Below are 23,756 nucleotides of genomic sequence, written 5' to 3' on the forward strand. Positions count from 1 at the left end.
AAGCTAAGAACTGCAGGGGTGGTTCAAAATTATTCCTACTGCGATTTGTATGTAAAATACATGATGTTCACAGTATATACTACTCTTCCGAAATTTTCTGAAGTTACAATGTAACTACATTTTCATTATCATTCATTTTTATTCTCATAAACTTTACTTAATTTCATCTCAACACTTATTTTTATTTCATTTCTATCTTTATTCTGTTCACACAGAAACGTTCAAAGTTTACATATATGTGCTAAAAGAATTGTAAAATCAACATTATAATGAGTTATGTTAAGATTTGATAAATATGGTGTTTCATTAAACCCAAAAAAAAGATCAATAAAGCAAATTCTATATTTTGTTTAATATTTTAACATCAAGAAAAGAAAGGGTCGAGGAAGTAAAAAAAGGGGGGGAGGGGGGAGAAGATGTAAAAGCAAAGATGAATGTTCGGTGAGGAATATAATATGTATCTTGTCACAGAACTAATGAATATTAAAATTGCTTCAAACCAAATGTTTCGAGAAGACATTTTATTTTAATATTAAAATCCAGCCCACACCAAACTAACTTCATATAAGTTGGTCTGAACTTGTTCATGTGAAATCAGTCAAAGAAATTGTTGAACTGGCATTCTAATTTTTAATAAACCAGCAAAATAGTAAAGTCTTCAAATGGGTTTAAAATTGAAGTCCTTTTGACTCAAAAATTACATGAAATCAAAATTATGTCTAAAGTAATTTGTGTATTCTTCAACAACAAAATTCCAACATTTTAAAAGAAAAATAAGTTTGAAGTAAAATAGGAGAAAAAGTGATTGCTCAGAGCGTGTACTCTAAACCATAAAATTAGTTTCTACACACTGCAAAAAGCTGTATCTATCTTTACAATTATAAAAATATAGATTAGAGAGGTTTGCTTTGAAGGTTAACTTAGTTTGGGATAAAAAAATGTAAAAAGAACCAATTCACCCTAATAATCTCTTTGATCTCAAAAGATTTCTTTAAAATAATCTTTAGATATTTTTTAATAAATATTTTTTAAGTGCTGTCGAACTACAAAAGATTCAAAGAAAAATAAATAATTTTTTCAATCTTTTCCATTTTAGAATTAATATAAATCTATTCCAACCCTGTTGAAAATAAACGATAATCCCGCGAAAGATATTTTCCTCGATATCACCTCTCTCTAGTCTCTCCTGTAGGATAATCCCTACTCGGAGAACGAATTTAATGGTATCTGAGAAAACCTGAGGATTTTCAGAATTTTCATGAAAAAGAATCATTTCGCACGGTTCCAGGTTTAGGGACATCTCAGCCGATCTTGAGGAAACGAACAGATTGATAAAACGACATGGATTCGTAACGCAGCCTGAATTCTGCCTGGCTCGACACCAGTTTTACCGTAGCAACAAATCTTTTTTAACCCAAGGCCTGAAGATTTTGAAGCAGTTTTTTCTAGCTTCAGATATAATGTTTTGAAGTTCATGAAGATTAAATTAGCGGAACTCGGAATCTCATTTGTTCAAATAACTCTATAGGTTGGCTTATTTAACATTTTAAATTAGTTCTGTGGTTGAATGTAGAAAATTACTTTTCTCTATTTCCCCTATGACGTCACCGATTGGAACAATAAATAATATCTCGATAATTTATGAAGAGCACTTAAGATTTAATTCGTAGATTTTCAATAAATAAATAAATAAATATTTTTGATCTTGAAAAATATCGATAATGGAAAATATAGAAAAGTAAGTTTTTCAAAACATTTCTTGAATTCCAAGGGACTGTACAATGTACAGTGTACAGTCTAGACATAATCTAAATAGTTTCTATTTCCAACTCAAAATTGGAAAAGATAATGTCATTTTCTTCATTTCATTTCCTCCATAAAATCCAAAAAATTCATAAAATTCATAAAATCCATAAAATCCATAAAATCCATAAAATCCATGAAATCTCAAAAATTTATAATTAGCAAATTAGTTTCCTAAAGAAACCAGTGTCCGAATTTAATGAATTTAAGCCACGTCTCAAATCCCCCCAAATTCGGTTTTAATTGACCGCTGGCTTAAATCTTGAAAAATTTAATACAAATTTAAGTGGAAGAAACCATATTTGAACCGCGGCTTAAATTTAAACCGCGGATTAAATTCTTTAAATTCGGCCTTAGAATTCAAATTATCAATTTACTGAGAGAAAGGAAGGAAATATATAATTAATCCATAATTAGACAAAGGTTTAAAGGGTCCTGGTGTGAATCGGATATGGCACCTTACACATGGGGACGAAAGAATTAAATTATCCCAATATTACCAATTCAATACAAAGTGAAAAAGACTTATTTCTAGACCATCTTCATTACCTTTTCTTTTATTTTATTTCTGTTTTATTTTTATGTAAATAACACAGTTTTTATTGAATAACTTTCAGAAAAGTAAATCTTATTAAAGGAAAGATAAATTTGAAGATACCCACCATGCAAAGATGACAATACCCGATTCACAATTGTACCATTGAAATCTTTTCTAGGTTTGAATTTAATAAATATCGGATAACACGATATTCTGTAAGTTTGCATTATCATTGGTCAATGTTCGTAATCTTCTAAGTAAAAAAATATTATTGATTTAAACTGCGCGGAGTTTCAAATGAATACGTAACTGTGATTTAAAGGTTCCAAGCTCTCATGCAAAAATCGACAAGAATTTTGCCGATTACTTCTTAAAAACCAAAGCTAAAAACAAGTGCTCTACAGTGATAAAATGTACATGTAAAGGGCTACTGCAAAGCATTAGTGAGTTATAGCAGTAAAATCAAAGCCCAAGGCGTTGCAACACTTCAAAGTCGACCCTGTCTTAAAAATTGAGGAGAGTTTTTAAAAGCAGGCTAAATCTATGTGACATAGCATGGTTAGCTTAATCATGTAATATAGATTGACGTAAATATCTTAAATTGCGACTATTTCTAACTGTGCTTTAATTTTAAATCGTAACGGAAGACATAAAAACCAATTATAAAATTTCTAGAATATTTAAAAATATTTTTTGTCATATTTTCCAAAAATGACAGGATCATTGGTTCTTTTAGTTTTTAATGTTGCATTATGATTATTGTTTTGTATTGAAAAATGTTTATAAATATGTTTGTTTAAAATGTTTAATGTTTATACAATGCACATAAAGGAGTAAAAGAAACATGAACAGTCATGCAGACAAATAGCTTCGCCTGGAATTTAAATATTTTGGGAATAATTTAAATATTTTGAATGAATTTTATTTTATTTCTTTTTTAATACACACTTCTTCTGCATTGATAAAATAAAGTTATTTTGACTGGAGGTATATTCCTGGACTGGAGGTATATATTCCTGGACTGGAGGTATATTCCTGGACTGGAGGTATATTCCTGGACTGGAGGTATTTTCAAATTAAGAAAGTTTAAAAGGATTAAAGACATAATACCAAGAGACTTCCCCTTCATAAAGTAACATGCCCAATTGACAACAGTATCATTAAAAGTTTTGTCTGATCAATAATGAATGAGAAATTCATTTTTTCTCGTTAAAACTTAACAGTTTTCAATTGTGAGTCCTCAAAAGAAGAGACTTGCTTGTAACAAATGCAGTTTGAACCTATATAAATTGCGTTGTAAATCTAACTGCGCGAATCCTTAAATACGTAAAAACTTGCAATGCGACTAAACTAGCTACGTATTGTGATAAGCTTAAATACGATGATATATATCTACGTAATATTGTAAATACATATAAGAACTTAAAATGTAACATATAGATATTTGTAAATATATCAGCTGAAATAGAAACTCCACTTTGATTACAGTGTTTAGAGTAATTTGGTTCTCGTTGAAACATACGAGCTGAGATCGTGCTTTGAGATTTGGCATTGATCGACTATGAGCTTGTTTGATAGCTACGCTTGTGTCCGTATTGACATTTAGAGCCGATAAGATCGTGTCCATTGGTTTGACATTGATCGCTAAAGTCAAAGTGTTTGTGTCCTGGTCGACATTTATAGCTGAAGGGTCGTACATGGACTGATACAGTTCTGGACGAAGTTTTAAGAGTTCGGCATTTACTACATGCTGATATGCTGCAGAAATAGAAATACTACGATATCTTCCACATTATTATTTAGATAAAGGTTTAAAGGGTATCATTGTGAATCGGGCAATGGTGAAATGGAAGATCTGCAATTAAAACGACAGTCCATTAAAAAATTGCACGGGTGGAAGGAGTGGAAGGGCCAGGGGGCTCCCAATTAATCGCTAAAGTAATAATATCATATTTTGAAGATACTGAACAATCATTATTCATTATCTTATCTTTTAGTCTTTTGCATTTAATTTAACGGCTTTAAAAACTTCCATAATTAATTAAAAGCTTTCTACTTAACTTAATCTTTTTACGGCAAGATATTAATTTAATTAGTTTTGTAACTTATATTTAGACAACAGACACCTTATATTGAAGAGTATAACTTGATAATATATTTTGAGATGTATTTTATTTAAAACAATTTATATTCAATATTATTATTATTTTTCTATACTTGTTTTATTTATAAAAATAGATGAATATAAATAGGGTTACCTTTTTCAGTAAAATATCAATCCATCTATCTATAACTGCAATATATTCTATATAACACATGTGTGTTTATCTACAGATATATCACTCACTGTTTAACTATTAACGAACTCAAGGGTTTAACATTCTTCACTTTTCCCTGTTAAAAAGTAGAATATTAGATGTAGATGTACTTTGTAAACCCCTAAACTGTTTGTGTAAAGGTTTGTAAACCCTAGGGTGTGGTGAACTATGTATATAATATTCCCTCACTCCTCAGTATCCCACTCTACACACAGCTGCTAGCGGAATACTAAACTAATACACTAGTTTACTGCTTTCTACTATAACGCCGGTAAGATGGGACGGGTCGGAGAGTAGGGATATACCGGTACACGGAGAGTAGGGATATACCGGTACATGGAGAGTAGGGATTTACCGGTACACAGAGAACAGGGATGTACCAGTATACAGAGAATAGTTATATACCGGTACACGGAGAGTAGGGATATACTGATAAAGGAGAGTAAGGATTTACCGGTACACAGAGAATAGGGATACACCGGTACACGGAGAGTAGGGATATACCGGTACATAGAGAGTAGGGATATATCGGTACACGGAGAGTAGGGATATACCGGTACACGGAGAGTAGGGATATACCGGTACATAGAGAGTAGGGATATACCGATAAAGGAGAATAGGGATTTACCGGTACACAGAGAGTAGGGATAAACCGGTACATGGAGAGTAGGGATATACCGGTACATGGAAAGTAGGGATATACCGGTAATCGGTGAATGGGATATACCGAACAAGAAAAATATGATTATACTATTTTGAGGTTCATTAAAAAAATATCGAATAATATTTAATGTATAAAGGCTAATTCAGACGCCTCTATTTGACATCTCAACCTAAGTTATTATATGAACAGTCCATTTCAGTTCATTACAAAAAGTTGAACATAGACCGAGACACTTATCTGGGTTTTAATTCTGCCAAAAAAATTATCAACATGAGATGGGAAAAAGAATTGAAATTATCTGAGAGAGCCATTAACCATATCTTGAATCCATGTTTTATGTTGGAATAATTCTTGCTAAACTTGTTTTTTTTTGCATATATTTGGTAGGAATATACAGGGCTACCCAAAGAGCATGAGAATTTAGAGACGATTGTACGGAATTCATACTATATCCTTTACAATGAACAATTACCATGTAACCAAACTCTATTGCATACTATTAACATTAAAAATGTCTGATTTGTTATAAATCTCATAATTTTTATGCAAAAAAATAAATACCAGCTAAAGACTAAATATGGATTGAAAGGAGAAGACCCTCTGAAGTGAGAACTTATGTGCAGAGTATCGTTAATCTTAAATACCTGATTTTGATATCCGATGTAAAAAGCAAAAAAAGTAAAAAAAATGATCTATTTATGAAATATAACGAAAACATACAAAATAAAGTGTTTCCGGAGAAAATATAGAAATAAAAGGAAAAGTTAAGGATAAGGAGTTACATATTTATTGTTTACACTATATTTAAATTAGTGGTGGATTGTTAGTATTTTTCGACGATGATCTAACAACTTTTAGAAATAAAAATTATATATTTATTTGTAATGTTAAAAAAAGTAAAAAAAAAGTTTTATGGAGTGTGAAAAAATATAGGTTCCATGAAAAACGGGCATTTTTAAGCATCTTTTTAATTCGCGCTGATTTTTGACATCCTTTATGTTTGTGAGCACTTTTAATTTTAGGATCAATGTTTGATCTATTAATTTCAGTTATACCTGTAGGATACAATTACCTTGGGATATCGAATTAAGAGGATTTAGATTAATCCGTAAATCTTCAAAAGATTTAGACCAATATTTGATTCTGAGATTCACAACGCGATAGTTAAGAACATCTAGATTTCCGTTGGAATCATTTTTTTACCTGCAGAGTTCTAGTCACATTGTTGTATAATAACTTCAACACTTATTTTTCCAGGGTGTTTTTATAAACCAGCCGTTGAACCCATGTACAGTGATCTAAAGGTTGAGAGCTCTCATGCACAAATCAATGGGAATTTTGCTGATTACTTCTTAAAACCGAAAGCTAAAATTACTTCTTATAAATCAAAATGTCAGAGCTACAAAAAATAGTCTAAGTGTGTTAGGTAAATTCAAAGCCGATTCAGTCTTTTAGACATTACAACTTTAAACTTTAAATTTCCAAACTAATACTGAAAACACCATTTGAGATGTAACATATTTAAAAATTACGAATATAATAAAACATAATAAAAGGTTTTCACTTAAACAATTAAAATTTTAAGAGATTAAAAACGTAAATTGGTTCAGAGTTGAAATTTATGCAGATATAACCATAAAAATTTGTCAAAACTTTAAAAATCATTCAAATTTGCTACACACATGATTTGTTTTGAAAATTATAAAAAATATGTTTTGAGAATAATTAAATAATGTATTTCGGTCAAACTAAATCATTTTTATCAAAGAAATATGTAATTTTACAACCGTCGCTACATTGAATAAACATAAAAATTAAATACGATAATACGAGGTTTAATTCTTTGTTCCATGGTAGATTGGAAGTTATTCAAAGATAATCGTAGTGTGTCTATACTGATTACTTCCAACAAACTCTATAGTTTTCTAAACCATATATCTATGAAACCTGTTGGTGTAGATCTTAGTTTTCAACATATATATGTATATATATAAAGTTTTAATCTCTGTTTGTCCGATTATAACTAAGGAACCCCTGGACCGATTTGCCTCATATTTTGATTGGGTCACGGGAGAGTCTTAGTTTAGTTTTAAGATTCTAAGTTGAGTAGGTTCACTTTAATAGTGAAAATTTTGTTTTCCGGTAAAATCGTTAAAGTGCGGGTACGCAGTTGGAGTAACTTCTATCATCCTGAGCAGCTCTGGGTTCCCAAGCTAGCTTAATAATAATACAATAATTCGTCTAACAATTCAAAAAAAATTGCTATTGTTACAAGGTTTCCAAAATTCAATCCAAGACGATGAGATTTCAAAGATTTCGTCTTTTAGATAAGTTAAAATTTCCATGGTTTGCTTAAATTGCAATCTAAATTTGTTGTGGTTCACATAATTTATATTTATAAACCGGAATTCAAACCAAATATACGTGGCAAAATCTATGATTTGGTTTGGTTTATCTGGAACTTGTTATTTCAATCTTTATATTGAATACTGTATTTAACAAGGAAAGTGTTTAACTTGAAAGTTAGTACAAGTTTAGAAGATAGTTACCAAATGAATCAACTATTGAAACTCCAGTTTATACAGAGTTAACTTGGATAATTTTCTTTTCAAATTCTCAATCAAAAATAACATTTTAAGAAATTTACTTTTATATCATAGATACAGATTACAAAACTTAAAATAATGAGAAATACTGTATTCATCAATATTATTTTGTAAGTATGGTTTCCATATTCTAGAACATTTTCTTCAAAACTTTGACACCTTGGATCACATAAAAGTAGACATTTTATATTCTTACAAGCTTGAGGACCCAGCGTTGTCCAGGGCATTCATAGTTACTCCCGCCGATTACCCGCGTTTGGTCGTAAATTACGACATGCTCAACTTAGAATCTCAAAACCTGGCTAAGAACATGTGAGATAAATCGGTCACAGGGTTCATGAGTTATGATCAGACTTACAGAGATTACTACTTTATATATATATATATGTAGATATATTTTTTTGGATACTCCATTTATTTATCAAAAATCCGCCAAATTTTATCCAGGACTTTTATTGCTCAAGAATAAATATTGGAGTTTCCAAGATAAAGTTGAATAATTTGATTTAAAAGAATTAGAATAAGATATATTTTCACTTTTTTTTGTTAATGCGAACATTTTTATAACCCTCATATATTGTTCGTAAACATTCCCTTTAAGATAGATAATAAAAACCTCCTTAAGAGAAATTAAGATAAATTGTATTGAAACAATCTAAAATTTTGGATTCATGTATCGATTCAACCCTACTCAGAGGTACTGTACTCCGTTGAGTAAGGAGGGGGGGGGGTGGTCGGGTGTGTCTGAGTAGTGGGGTTTTCAAGGGGGTGGGGGAATGTCTGAGAGAATGCCGGGGGGAATATAATAAAACGATGAGGGAAAGATGAAAGGCGGTATAAACCAGGTTTAAGGGTCAGAGAAAGATTAGTTGAATTAAATACGAACATGAAGGAAAACTAGCTCCATGTGAATTAGAGATGCAAAGAGATTTTAAATTAAAAAGCATCTCGGATTTTTGTTTAATGATATAAAATATCCTGGGAATGAGTTGTTCATATTTTATATTTTTATTCAACACCAAGCACGACATAATACAAATAAAAAATCTCAGTTTACTTTGTAGTTTGAACCCGCCTAACCAGAGTTAGTTGTTTTGATTGGTTGGCCCATTATAAGCGAATAAGAAATATAAATAAATAGATGGTGTACACTGTACAGTGTACATTTTAAACAAAACAATGATGATAAATCAGAAATAAGGTAAGAAAGGGGTGAAAAAATATAAGGGAAAGGGTGGGTATACTCAGCGGAAGGGTTGTAACATAAGGCAGCATATATCATTAGAATCATGTTTATGAATTACAGGGTGAGATAGCAAAGACTAAGTTTATCACATGAAAAACGGTTTTTTACAGATATAGCTTGCATAACTATGTAAATAGTTTTTGAAGATTTTTTTTATTTAGTTTTGCAGATTTAGTCTCTTTAAACTCTAATTCAATCGAATTCCATGATTTTGGAAATAAAGCGGAGGGAAAACATTCTAGAGTTTTAAAAGAACCCGTTCAAGTTTAAGATTTTGTTCTATTTGGTTCAGCTAAAGAATTAAACATATCCTGGAAGGAAGCTGGAAGGTTTTCATAAAAGTATTTATGCATAAAAGATATAACACCTAGTTTATGTGTATCATCAAGATTTAGAAGTTCTAATCTGAAGAATATTGGATCTGAATGTGTTTTTAATGAACTATTATTTACTGCTCTAATTGCCCTTTTTTTCAAAGATTTTATTTCCTGTAGTTGTTGCTGTTGTCAAGTGAGAACTAGAAAACTATAATTATTCTTTTGTTCTTTCTTAGCTTTACTTCAGAATTTTAGAAATTGGCAATTGTTGAAGCTTTATCTAAAAAAGTTCGGCACAATTTTAGAAAATACAAACTTCATGTTTTAAGGGAATGTAAGCATAATTTCAAGTGACCCTCCATGTAGAGACGGCGAGGCCCGATTTATGAACCCTTCAAATATTTGTCTGGTCAAGTAGTTTCTTAAGCTGACTGCTGGTTCTCCTGTTGTTATAATAAAAACTCACTCATTTGTTGTATTGTCATCCTTCTATTCTGGTTCTCACGGTAAAATTATTAATCAAAATGGAGCACAACATTTTGTAGGGATATTACTTTTTGTGGCCTGTGGGTAAAAAGTATCAGAAAACGAAAAAAGAGTCCCATTTATTCATTTAAAGAACATCTTCAGTTCCCTTTAAACAAATAATTATTGCCGACAAGTTCTCCTGTTAATTAACAATGTAGAAGGATTTAATTACAAAAAAGTCGGATTTAAACTAAAACTTTTAATTCTTTGGTTAGATAAAATGGCGGGAATTTTGTTTCTGAATGAGATAAATTAGTCTTTCAGCGTCTTTTTCGTTCCCAATGCTAACCAAACAATAAACATGGCATATATACATACGATATAAATCGTATCATTTAAGAAAATATTGACGAGTTGTTAGTTCGATTTATTGAACAACATTCAAAAACATATTTAACAAAGAAGGTTAAAGCTGTAAGGTAGGAAAAGAGAGATGTTTGTTCCATTTTAAGATTTTAACTTATTCACTAAATACACAAAGCGATTTGGTGGCGAGTGTATGCTTTAAAATTTCAAAATAAAAACCTAAATCCCTTGTCCTAACTGGAAAAATCTATGGTTTAAATTGATAAAGTATTAATTTCTTTAATAAGATCATTATGATGGAAGAAAGCTGGTTCATAAGTGAACTTCCTCAGCAGCTCAAGTTTAGAAGGAGAAGGTCGACTGTAGTAGATCTCAACCTCATCAGCCAAACATTTAGCTTCAGCTATACTCTAAACATAAACATTTAGTTTCAGTTATACTCTAAACATGAACATTTAGTTTCAGTTATACTCTAAACATAAACATTTAGTTTCAGCAATACTCTAAACATAAACATTTAGCTTCAGCTATACTCTAAACATGAACATTTAGTTTCAGTTATACTCTAAACACATCAGACTAGAATAGACCTATGCTGGGGCAGGAAAATCTATTTCTAACTCTGCTATAAGATCCAGATGATTAAACTCCTGTCTTGAATGTGTAAATCTAAACCAAGGAGATATCTAACTCTATCCATATATTTATTAAAAAAAATTCTATTTTTTCCCCATTTTATCATAAAATTTGTTTTCCAGGGGTGTATATTTTCAAATAGCAGAAAATTTTCGGACATGATGAAAGAAGAGCCTTGTAGGGGGGGGGGGAGTATTGTTGATTAAATCTTATTCCCTCCCCCCCTCCCCCTTGATAGAAAAATAGTGGGATAAATCTGGAAACAAGTAAACATCTCCTTTCCTAATGAGATGATTGAGTTTCTTATTTGCCCCGCCCACTCCATCAACTAGTGCTCCGCCCCCGTAGTATTGAAGGGTCTGCACTGCTAGCAGCCGAGCCTCCCCCTCCCCCTAAATATCGGAATAAAATGATTTTTATTTTTAACATCCTGTACTCCAAAAAATATTCCCTCAATCCAAAAGTTAGAAAAGATTGCTCGGAGAAAAATTTCTTAGGGAAAATTAGGGAAAATAAATGATTTAAAGGGGAAAAGTCTGTTTGGGGTAATAAATAAGACATTTCTAAGCACTGAGTTTAAGGGGGTAAGAAAAAAAATTATTTTAGAATGAATTAATGACAGGGATAAATTGGGCACTGGGTGGAAAATAAAATATACACCCCTGTCGAGAAATTACAATCGATCTGAATCATTATAGATGAAGTTGGACAATAGAAAATAAAATTAGAGAAAGTATAAGCAGAACAATGTAAAACACAAAACAAAGATAAACAATAAAAAATATGAAAAAAACTATTAACAAACTATAAGAATGTTTCACATTTTCTTACAGTTTGTTAATAGTTTTTTTCTTCTTCATATTTTTGAAAAATGTGAAAAATAGATACTTATAGGCAGTATAAAGATCAACATTCCAGAAAAAAAAATATTTCAACAATGTTCAACTTTCAAGAATTGTAGGATTTTAACAAACTGTTTGTAAAAGATGTCAAAAATAAAATCACGTTTAGGAATTAATTAATGATTTCTGCTACTTTTAAAGGTACAATTCTGATCTGAGAATTGTGAAAAAAATTAAAATTTTCAAATACATAAAATCTACAGAGAGAAAAGATCAAGAATAAAAATAAGATTTGTAATAATAAACTTAAATGATGGAGTAGATGGACAAACTTCACTAGACATACAAAATATTGTCTTTCAAAAGTTTGTTGCATCGCCAGCAGAAAGCTAGGTTTAGGTAAAATGAAAATGAATGGCTGACAAGAAAAACTCGTGAATAAATATAGGGGTCAGCATATATACCAATACAAAATACTGATATAATACAGAGGCTGATATATATTCCCATAAAGTATACGGTACTGAAATGCTAGATATAATACATAGGCTGATATATATTTCAATAAAGTATACAGTACTGAAATGCTAGATATAATACAGAGGCTGATATATATTTTAATACAGTATACAGTACTGAAATGATGATATAATACAGAGGCTGATATATATTTTAATACAGTATACGGTAATGAAATGGCTAGAGTAAATAGTTGTATTATATTATCTTTTCAGTAACCGACACTGTATTGATATATATTCTGACCACTGTATGCGCTTACCAGGGCGTCCTTGTCATACTCCCCAGCCATAAGGACGATACCCTTGCTGTCCATCAGCTCCGTGTAGTGGACCAGGCTCAAACATTCAGGAGCATTCTCATGATGGGCCTGAATATTGGTTTATAATAATAGGAAGCTGGACAAGGTTTTCTTGGGTTTACATATATCTAGACTTTTTTTTGTGTTTCCTGAATGTTTTCCACTGATATAAGTGTACCAATATTTTTAGACAATTTCAGATTAAAATCCTAAGTGTGCAAGCGTACACGGTAAAATCTATGAGAATTTTGCCAAATTATCCTTATATAATAAAGCTAAAAACTTGAGCTTTTTGGTTCTAAAATGTAAATGTCTAGAGCTACAAAAAACGCATAAGTTAAAAAGTATTTTAAAAAATGAAAATTGGACCGTCCTTTACCATGACATATACAATTCAAAAGATTTAAGGAACCAGCAGACAAAGCACAAATATTTATAGACATAAGATTAAAAAAAGATCTTATTTATATTTGTATTTAAAAGTTTTTACCTGGAAATTAATTAGTGTAGTGAAGTGAGCCTCGTTTCCCTAAACATTCACTATAATTAAATTAGTGGAAGAGTTTTTAATATTTTAATATTTACCTACATACAAATACATTTCATTTTAGGCAGTTGCCCAAGAGTTCTGTGCGCTTGCCGTGTGATGAATTACAAGAGAGAAATTATTATATATTCTAGGGTTAGGTTAGGGCTAGACACTTTCTGGGCCGAGCGCTGCGGCTAGGACAGGTTAGGGGGCCGAGCACCGCGGCTGGGACATGCTAGGGGGCCAAGCGCCGCGGCTAGAACAGGGTCTCTATCTGTCTTGTAATTCAAGCCGGCATTCACACATAACTTCCTTGGGCTTTTGCCTAAATTTTAGTTTTGTGTGGGTGTCTCAAAAAACATTACAAATACATTTAATTTTAATTTTCCCATAAATTCATTGGTGGCGGGTTTTTTTTTGAATTAATAATTAATAATCGAATACATTTAATTTTAGTTTTGGGTCGGTGTCCCAAAATTCATTATACATTTAAGTGACGGAAACAAGATTGCAAGACTACAACACCAGAAACACCCGGAATCAGACGACTTTACATATATATATCTCTGGTAATTTTAATCGCAGAATAAAGGCAGACCACATTTTGGAATTAACAGGACTAGGGCTTTTTTGTTATTATCGTTTCATTAATCATATTTGTAAAATTAAACTGTAAAGTCATCTGATCTGATAAATTGTAAATTGATTCCGGGTCTTTCTGAGTATGACTGTAGAAAATAATGGAAAATTTTCGTTTTGATAATATCATAATATAAATAGGGAAAAAGTTCTTAATATCTTTAAATATTATAAGGCACAATAAAAACCAGGCATAAGAATAATCAAGTTTACAAATAATTGCTGCATGGATAAAAGACGACTAACGCTAGAGTTGTAAAAATTTAATTAAATAGTGAATGCAATCCTTAAAAAAAATAAAGTACGTATATTCAGTAAAAAAATATTGCTACAAAAATGCCTTCTTATTAAATAATTTAAGATAATTCATAAAATCTACATTTTGATTATTGATGCATGACAGTCAGAATAGCTAGTAATTTATTTCAACATTAACGAGAAAGCTTTAAAACAAGAAAACAAATAGCTCATGTCTAATTTCTTAAGCTTAACTTGTTGCCCTTGGTTGCAATGTTAACCCACACTTGTATTTAGCAGTAAAGTTTTATAAATCTAGTTTAAAGAGACTGTAAGCGTAATTCTAAGTGATCCTCTAAGCATTTGCAATGACCGATTCACAATGGAACAATTAAAACCTTTTTGATTATATGTAGTCGTTATTCTCGCTTTCTTAGATTTAAAGTATCTTTTTATTATTAAGTTTTCAAAATTAAAAACATGATTTTAAAAGTCGGTGATGGTGATGGACCAAACCTCTGTAGAGTAAAAAAGTAGACGTTAGTTCCACATTTATTGAAAATATATTTCGGTCTGGGTTGACCCTCGTCAGTTCTTGAGATTGTTTCTGTCACAAAGGATAAAAATAAACATGATAACTAATTCAAGCTTTATCAGACAAAGCTTTTAAGGGTTCCGATGTGAATTGGGCATTGCCATCTTTACTTGGAGGGTCATTACAGTCTCTTTTATGTGAGCTTTTCCTAATTTTGTAATAAAAATGTGCTTCATTAATTGAATTACTTGAAATCCAGAAACAAAAAGCCCAATGCAAATCTAATCCCATGAAACTACAAATAAACTCTCAGAAACTAACAAGATGATAACAAGTAAATTAGCAGAATTACGTTTACACAGGAGTTTTAATGTTTACCTTTGATTTTGACAAAAACTAGAGCCATTAAAATATAACTAATGAAGTTATGTTACTTTGAAAATATTAGATCTAACATAAATCTCATTTTTTAGCACTCTAAAAACATAAGTGTGTCTAAAAAACAGTTTTATGAAAGTTGGTTCGACTTATGAGCTGTCTAAATTTTTAGTTAAAGAACATTTTCCCCTCATTTAAGCTTGGGTTTAAGACTCAAGAAACACAGTAGGGACCCAATTGGAAGAGGTAGCTGAACGATCTACCGCCGTTCCGGTTCAAATCTTGAATTACCGATTCAAATCCTCATACATATTTAACTTTTACTTGATGATTCAAAATTGAACCGGCACTAGGAAGTTCAACAACCTAGCTCAGATTAATTAAACGCGGTTCTAGAGTTTATAATTAAAGTAAAATATTTTCAAGGCAATGAATATGAAGGAAAATGAATAAAGAAGTCTACCACAATAAAGTTGGGAACTTCCAAATACGACGAGTTTCAATAGTTTTAATTTTAATAAAACAGAATTTGAAAATGACACAACCACAAATCGAGCCAATAAAATACTGCTGGTAATGCTTTTTTGTAAAAATCTTAAAATCATAAGTTTATTTTGAGACACCCGCAAACCCCGTGCAGTCCCGCAGGTCCAGTTTAAAGGTTTTCTATTTTACTTATATATCTCTGCACTGAAGTGCACGTCTCAGTGTATAATTTGTTCTTCTAACTTTTTATCTAGAGAAAAATGCATTTCCTGCCTGTCTCCTCTTTAGCAGAGTAATATAGAGAGGACATTCAGTATTATTGGTGCATTGAGTCGTCTAAAGGGACTGTTTACGTAGTTTAAAGTGACTCTAATTAAGTAATAAATTGCACAATTCACACCGATAGTCTAGTATAGTATAAACATACACTATACAGGAAATAAAATTAGCCTCATCCTTAATCATCTTTTAACAGAAAGCAGTAATCTCTGTTTGTTTGTCAGAATCATACCTCATGAACCCCCCCTGGACCGATTTGCCACAAATTTCGATTGGGGAACTTCGTACAGTAAATGGAATGAAGCTTGGTTTTAAAATTCTAAGTGAAAGGGGTCAAAAACTCTAGGCAAGGCTTAGTACCGTAGCTAATATAATATATGCAGTAGCAATCTCAGTTTGTTTGTATGTGTGACAATAACTCATGAACCCATGGACAGCTTTGCATTTAATTTTGAATAGGACACTCTGTAGTAGCACGCTAATGTTCTTAGCTTACTTAACAATTTTAACTTGAATGAGTAGAATATTATAGTGAAACCTCCAAACAAAGCCGAGTTCCCAAGCTAGTAGTAATCTTTGTTTGTCTGTTAGTTTGTATGTCTGACAATAACTGATGAACCCATTGACCGCTTTCCTCAAATTTTGACTGAGAAAATCTTCAGGGGGTTGACATATATATAATAAGTTTAGTTTCCAGGCAAATGTGGGTTCCCAAGCTAATATAAGAATAAAATCAATAGTTTTATAGAAACATAATTAGGCTAACTAATAATTAACAACAGTTTATTTACATGCCTCACAATAGCTCAAGTAAACTTCCTGCAATAAATTACCTGGAATTGAACCATAACAAACTCGTATCCGTTCTGACGAGGTAGAGGGAACAGGAACTAAACAATATTCAACAATTAGGGTTTTTTTCTTCTTCAAATTTCAAAATGATCAGAATATTGTGAAGTAAATAGTCTGCTTATTGAATATTGGCAGACTTTCCCTTAGATCCATCTAGCAAACACCACATAAACCACAATTATTTGTTAATGCACATTTCCTTTAGATCCATGTAGCAAACACCACATAAACCCCAATTATTTGTTAATGCACATTTCCTTTAGATCCATGTAGCAAACACCACATAAACCCCAATTATTTGTTAAAGCACATTTCCTATAGATCCATGTAGCAAACACCACATAAATTCCAATTACTTGTTAATGCACATTTCCCTTGGCATACGACAATAAATTTTTAAGCGCACTCTCCCTTTATTTCATTGGCACAGATCCCAAAGATTATTATGAAGGTATCACCCTTTAAGCTTTTTGTTTTCTAGTAGACATGCTCTAACTTTTTTGTGGCACACATTCGCTTTGAACCATTTTTTTTAGTGAAATACATTCTCTTAAAACCCTCTGTTTTGTGACCGACATTCCCTTTAAACCCTGTTTTGTGACCGACATTCTCTTTAAACCATTTGGTTTGTGGCGCACATAACCTCTAAACCATCTGTTTTCTAGAAGACATGCTCTAAACCATTTATTTTGTGGCACACATCCCCTTTAAACCAACTGTTTTGTGACACACATCATCTTTAAACCATCTGTTTTGTGGCATACAACCCATTTAAGCTATCTGTTTTGTGACACACATCCCCTTTAAACCATCTGTTTTGTGACACACATCTTCTTTAAACCATCTGTTTTGTGACAAATATCCTCTTTAAACCATTCGTTTAATGGTATACACCCCTTTAAGCTATCAATTTTGTGACACACATCCCCTTTAAACCATTTATTTTGTCACACACATCTTCTTTAAACCATCGGTTTTGTGACATACAACCCCTTTAAGCTATCTATTTTGTGACATACATTCCCTTTAAACCATCTGTTTGGTCCCATGTCTACATTAACTAAGGATTCTCTATCTAGAAAAGAATAAATGACAGATTAGAAATCTTTGCTTTGAATCCATTAATGGAAGTGTAACAAAGCATTATATCCAACTAATGCTGCTTTTGTTGGAAGAATAGAACACCATGAACATTGAATACAATATATCATTCAAGAATATACAAGCCATGCAATTTACGTAAAAACTACTAGATCTTATTAACTTTAACTTAATTTAGATCTTGAAAGAATTAGTTAAAAGTCGAATGTTATTTATTAATATTTAATAATTAACAAATAATCGATGTATTGAGAAAACATCAACTTAACTGATCCAAAAAGTGTAACTTATTGAGGTGTAACTAAATAGACAAATTTTTGTGACTATTTTCCATTCTTAGAGGTTTTAACAGATACAAAATTTCATAACTTTAAACATATACGATTTTAATCAGCTGTTATAATAAATCAGCTACAGAAAAAGAAGGCAAAATCATAATTTTTTGTTCCGAGTGTACCTCCTTTTTAAAAGTTTTTTTTTTGCAAAGTGTAGAACTGGAAACATGAAAAGGTTTATCTACAATCTCTGCAATGCATATTGCGAAAAACACAACTATTTGCTTACCGTGCCAAATTCTTTGAATCGTTTTTGCATAATTTTATAGGTATCTGCGGGGATAACTGCACAGATAGAATCCTAGAAACAATACAACATTACAGCTTTTATTCTAAAAAATTTTCTAGTTAAAATGAGTTTTCGTGCAAAATAAATTCGTATAAAGTTTTTTTAAATCGAATAATCGATCGCTACCATTTTTTTCTGTTAAAGGGGAAATTGAAAAAACCCGTCTTTCAGAGTATTTGACAATCTTGAGTGATTGTAAATTAATCTTAAAGAGACTGTAAAGGAAAACCCTTTCTTAAACCTTCTTCCCCACTCTACTTTTTCAACCTTATACATCTCAACATACTAATGTTACCGACAGGACCATTAGGTATCTGAGAGTGTACAGAAGGGTATATGGCAGACCGCCATAGGCTTGTCTCCCACCTCTGAATTTACACTCAGCTTTTCACTGGGTCAATACATTGGAACTTAAACGGAAGGGAGCTCAAGCCTATAATTATAGATTGAAGGATTGACAGTTATTATTATAATTATCATTCTTACCCCCCCTCCACCCTCCTCTTCTCAGTTTTCCACCTCCTCTCCCTTCCAATCCCATCCTTAAAATGTTAAATTCGTCTCTCAGCAGTCTTATTTCACACCCCCCCTTTTATATCTTCTTCTCAACCTTGCCACTAGCTCTCCCACCTTCCCAAGTCTTGAGTCCATAAAAATCTCCTACAATCTCCTCCTTCTCCCCTCCATCCTAACTTTTCATTAAAAATATTTCAAAATCTTTTTCTTTATTAACAACCTTCCCTTATTCTACATTTTCTACTAGTACAGAAGTATAGATAAGTACAATATTGTTTCCCATCTTCCCATTTCTACCTTGTCTTTGAAGTATTGGGTCCAGATCTCAGCAATCTTCTCCTTCTCCTTTGTCTTCAACAACTCCAGCTTGACAACCTTGTCTAGAGTCTTAACTCCTGCACCTCCAGATCCACCAGCGCGAGCTCGTCCTGTAAAAAATTATTATTATTATTGTCACAATTAAATGATTTTTAAAGAGAATACACTCCTGGAAGGGAAAATAAGAATAAGAGAGAAAAGGGTAGAAGAAAGAAAGAAAGGAAAGGAGAAGGGGAAGAAGGAAATGAAAATAAGGAAAGGAGAAAAAAGCGAAGAAGGAAGAAAGGAAGGAATGGAGAATGGGAAAAAGGATACGGAAAGAAGGAAACTGGAAGAGCGAGGAGAATAAAACAGTAGAAGGTGAAAAAGGAAAGTAAACAAGATGAATGCCAGTGATTAATTATATCATAATTACCTGGTAAAGAGAAATCCTTCTGTTTAGTCGCTACAGGCTCTTTCTTAGTGTCTTCGTGCGCAGATAAGCGAGCTAGGAACTCTTCAGGAGAAGTACTGTAACATAAACGCACATATTACTTTACATCTCGTAGAAAATGATTATCAAGTTATCTATGGCTAAGAGCTGGTTCAGGTTGCAGTTAAAATAAAATCAATTAAGCAATGGTTCTTTATTTGTCCAAGTATATTTTCTCAAAAAGGGCCAAAGAACTAATAAAATTAAAAAAAAAAACATTTTTCTTCTACAACAACTAGTTAATATATTTGAAAAAACTTACTCTTGTAATTTTGCAATTTTGTGCGCATATTTGTCAAAAAATGGATTTTTCTTCAGTTCTTCTATTTGTTCTTCACTCATTCTTTGGCTGGTCTGGAATCCTTTTATTAAGAAATAAGAAGATTAAATTTAAATATTGTTTTAAAACCTCATCTCCATTTTACTAAGGTCCCATGTTTTCCCATCACGGTGATTGTTAAGAAGTACAGGAGATTTTTCCTCCAGGGCCACAGTGAAATCAGTGAAATTAAGGAGTAATAGTTTATTATTTTCAACAATAATTGATCATTATTAAATCAAATCAAATCGCATAGGGTAGGGATGACATTAGACTCCAGTAGTGGATTGGAGGATCATATCCATTCCATGTCCTGTTTTTTCAGTCTGAACTTATTTTTTATGTTGATGATTAATTCTTAAAAGGTCCTAAAAATGGATGTTTTTCGTCTTAAAAGCTTAAAATTATCCCAAAAAAATCGATTAGTTTTTTCTTTAACATCATTCATTTCCCTTCAAATAATTTAAAAAGTTAAAATTTTAATGGAAACCCAGGCCTGGCTGAATCTGAAATCTGAATACATTTTTTTGTTACTTCTATTTCTAATCTAGTATGTTTTATAGTTTATACCTCTAACTGTTGCTCTGTATAAGGAATGTTTACTGAGTCCGCTTTTCAGAACTCCGGGAATCAGTCTGATATAGAAGCACCATTTACAACNTGATGGGGGAATGTTTAAAATGGTGCACAAAAAGGATATCAATCTGAAGACACTAAACATAAGAGTTAAATATCTATTTCTTAATTAGTTTAACTAAGTCTAGATTACATTTCAAATACAAACATGAATCCAATATATCCAAAAAATTAGAAAGAGAAATGGCCATAGATAAAGATAGATTGCGCATGAGACGACATTTTTCATCTTGAAAGATATAAATGTACAGAGATGTTTTAAAGATATTCCTATTATATCCAGAGCGTCCCATATCATATTAGATTATCTCCAATCTTTAACACATAAATACACACATTATACTCGAAAAATCTAGCGTTTTCTGCAAAAAAAATATTCTATTAGCCTTATTAAATTTTTTAAATGATTCATTCTTCTTAAATTTTCTGATTTGTCACCCAAATCGTAATTTAGACCCATTGACGCGGTCTAATATGATGTGGGACACACTGTAGATTAACTAGGTCGGTTGTGAACATTGGCTGTTCTTATGTCATTGAGTACATGTGGTGTACATGAGTTCTGTAGAGAGAAATTTAAATTAGTTTAGTCCTTCTCATGTCCTTCTTCAGTTCTCGTCAATATGATGTATTGCTCAGTGAAATATTGTTGTTTAAATAGTTAAATTAAAACACCAAACCACCCTGCTTATCATTGAAGTACACTTTGACCCCTAGAAGTATGAGTTCGCTGACTACAATTCTTGGTGATTTTGCGTACATAAGCTATCTATGTTTATTTATTTATCTATGAAAATGACAAAGTGAAATATAAAACAACAGCTTTGTTTTTGGAAACTTCCTTTATTGAGATTAATAAAGCGTGCTTCCCTAATACAGCAGGCCATGGGGTACAAAGGACATGTACAAATCTACTCTGAAAAAAATATATTTTATGTTAAAGAAAAAATATTTTATTGCTTCTATCTTTTCTTCTTCTTCTCCACCATCGTGAATCCATCCTCGTCGACTGTAGGGCCATGAGGTTCAGAAACCTGAGGGAAAATTTTAAATCTTCAATCTTAAATTTTCTAGCTCAATTAGTTTTGCACTATTTATTAAGTGACCCACCAATTATAGAATGAAAATTAAGATTTGAATGTATGACCAACAATAAATGAGCTAGCAAAGTATTCATGTTTATTCTTTAAAAATTGATTTATATCAATTATAGTTTCTCTACAGAAGTGAATTGGGGATTTATGCTACAGAAACAAATAAGGAATTTTACGGAATTAAACACATTTCAAACAATATAGAAAACGACGATATCTTCCAAATTTACCAGATTAAGGTATACAGGGTCACCCTAAAAAAATAATCAAATGATCAATTCCATGATATTAAACAAATTTTATTAGATTTAAAACTTTCCTCCATATTTTCAATATTATCTTCTAAACTGTTCAGATCGCTGAAAATAAATATAATTTCATAAAAACAACATATACCGAGTTCATACACTGCATATGTTGTACACTGTACATGAAAGAATGTATATTGAATAAAACCAAAGAACTTAGAGAAAAATTTAATTGTACTGTAGTTTCTGGTAGAAATGTTAATAAATGCAGTTTTAACTTGGTTATTCTCCCAGAAATAGTAGTACACTGTTTTTGAAAACACAGATATGGGGGTTCCCTTATATTTCATAAGAGTATTATATTTGACCAATTAATGAAAATGTAAAAATTACCCGCTATTAATTTCTTCTTCTTCATCACCACTTTCTTCTTCATTATCGTCTTCACATTTAAACAAACTAAGATCACAACGTGGCAAAAGGCGCAATTGTTCTAGAACCTCATCTCCCGTTCTCGTAGAACACAGATTATAATACCGACACACCTTTTCCCCGACCTCCTCCAAGGACCCGTCCTCGATGATGAGATCGAACTCCTGCTGGAGGATTTGCTCGAGAAAGTCTGCGACCTCGTACCCTTGAAGGTTTGTGTTTTCGTAGAACCAAGATTCTGTTGCGGAAATAAACCAGGATTCTTTATCTTTATTCTCAGGACCGCCAGCGCCCTGGACAAAATTTAACAATCTATATAAATATATTTTGCTTGACTGTCAGCCTAAATGTTCGTTTCCAATAAATGTCCAAGTTTATGGCAGTCAAAAAAAAAAACTTGAAAATCCGACAATAAGAACAGGAAAACCCGCGAAATTTTTTTGTTTAAGATGATAAAATGTAAAATGGAGGCATTGAAAGTAAAATTTAAAATTCAGCAATATTTCTGGAAGATAAGCGCCACGCTAATACCTTAAAAAAGCCTAGTTAATTAAAAAATATAATATACTTTTTTATTTGCTTAAGGATATATATATTATATATGTATACATATACATACAAAACATTTTTTTGATTTGGTATTAAAATTAATTAAGAATACTATTAAATCAAATCAAATGGGGTAAGGATGACATTAGACTCCAGTAGTGAATTGGAGGTTCAAGTCCATTACATGTCCTGGTTTTTCAGTCCGGACTTTTTTTTTTAATGTAAAAGTTGTAGTAACACTTTATTTTGTAAATTATAAAGTTTCCAGCCACACGAACAAGTTTGAGCCATGCCTCGCCTCAGAATTACAGTTAAAGGTTTGCCTGACATTTAGGCAAAAGTTAAATAAAGGAAACTTTCCCGGCAAGTTATACTTTCTAAATAAATATTTAAAATACATTTTGATTATGCCTAGTTTAATCATGTATATGATATGTATAGTTAAATCAAGTAGTTTGTTGAGTATAAAATCGAGACAAATCTAGAAACCTTAATTATGGGCAATTTAACCTAGGAAACATAATAACGTTTCTAAGTATTATAATAATAAATATAAAGTAAACATAAACCCTATCGTAAACCTAACCTGCTGTAAAGCGAACTGGAATCCCGACCAGTTTTTAAATATGGCTTCCACTGCTTTATCAAAGTATTGTAGAGGAGGCATTTTGTGTCTGAAAAGAAGAGGAATGTGTACACTGTACAGAGTACACAATAAACTCAAGGTACGCATAATGTACATAAATATATTCAGCAGTTTCTTCAACAACATGGTGTAAACAGAACACAGATTAATTGTAGAGCAAAGATATTTTTACAAAAAATAAGTGGCGGAAATTCATAAAAATCTAAAAAATGAAATTTTATTTAATAGTTAAAGAAATATTT

The 23,756-nt window shown here is 31.6% G+C and overlaps 2 protein-coding genes across 5 annotated transcripts; both read right to left on the reverse strand.

The window, feature by feature from the left end:
- Window positions 1-10,366: 10,366 nt before the first annotated feature.
- On the reverse strand, window positions 10,367-21,778 carry LOC111697126 (ATP synthase mitochondrial F1 complex assembly factor 1). 4 transcript variants are annotated; one of them, XM_023467018.1, is made up of 14 exons: window positions 21,768-21,778; window positions 21,512-21,516; window positions 21,416-21,463; window positions 20,480-20,544; window positions 19,853-19,952; window positions 19,534-19,628; window positions 19,098-19,228; window positions 18,225-18,296; window positions 16,541-16,597; window positions 13,115-13,153; window positions 12,586-12,693; window positions 11,245-11,354; window positions 10,917-10,995; window positions 10,645-10,736 (listed from the first exon to the last, which is right to left on the reverse strand). In XM_023467018.1, exons 3-13 carry the CDS (start codon window positions 21,430-21,432, stop codon window positions 10,917-10,919), a joined length of 873 nt encoding a protein of 290 aa, XP_023322786.1. In that variant the 5' UTR covers window positions 21,433-21,463; window positions 21,512-21,516; window positions 21,768-21,778; the 3' UTR covers window positions 10,645-10,736. The 4 variants fall into 4 exon arrangements, with proteins under 4 accessions (XP_023322788.1, XP_023322786.1, XP_023322789.1 ...); XM_023467019.1 differs by lacking the exon at window positions 10,645-10,736 and adding an exon at window positions 10,837-10,860; XM_023467020.1 differs by lacking the exons at window positions 10,917-10,995; window positions 11,245-11,354 and having other exon boundaries at window positions 10,367-10,736.
- On the reverse strand, window positions 21,461-23,734 carry LOC111697127 (pre-rRNA-processing protein TSR2 homolog). Its single transcript, XM_023467022.1, has 4 exons — window positions 23,455-23,734; window positions 22,281-22,612; window positions 21,959-21,998; window positions 21,461-21,579 (listed from the first exon to the last, which is right to left on the reverse strand). The coding sequence occupies exons 1-4, from the start codon at window positions 23,638-23,640 to the stop codon at window positions 21,508-21,510; spliced, it is 630 nt and encodes a 209-aa protein (XP_023322790.1). The 5' UTR covers window positions 23,641-23,734; the 3' UTR covers window positions 21,461-21,507.
- Between the last annotated feature and the right edge of the window lie 22 nt (window positions 23,735-23,756).

This window comes from Eurytemora carolleeae, unplaced genomic scaffold (assembly GCF_000591075.1).
Source record: "Eurytemora carolleeae unplaced genomic scaffold, Eaff_2.0 scaffold241, whole genome shotgun sequence".
NCBI lineage: Eukaryota > Metazoa > Arthropoda > Copepoda > Calanoida > Temoridae > Eurytemora > Eurytemora carolleeae.

Excerpts from the sequence above, each read along its gene's own strand:
- LOC111697126 (XM_023467018.1), bottom strand. Across the intron at positions 16,598-18,224 it reads GATTCAAAGAATTTGGCACG|TTCCTGTTCCCTCTACCTCG; the intron begins GTAAGCAAATAG and ends AATATTGTTTAG. Across the intron at positions 10,996-11,244 it reads AAACTCAATCATCTCATTAG|ATTTACACATTCAAGACAGG; the intron begins GAAAGGAGATGT and ends TCCTTGGTTTAG.
- LOC111697127 (XM_023467022.1), bottom strand. The coding sequence starts at position 23,640 with ATGTTGTTGAAGAAACTGCTGAATATATTTATGTACATTATGCGTACC. Across the intron at positions 22,613-23,454 it reads TCCAGTTCGCTTTACAGCAG|GGCGCTGGCGGTCCTGAGAA; the intron begins GTTAGGTTTACG and ends AATTTTGTCCAG. Across the intron at positions 21,999-22,280 it reads GAAGAAGAAATTAATAGCGG|CGATCTGAACAGTTTAGAAG; the intron begins GTAATTTTTACA and ends ATTTATTTTCAG.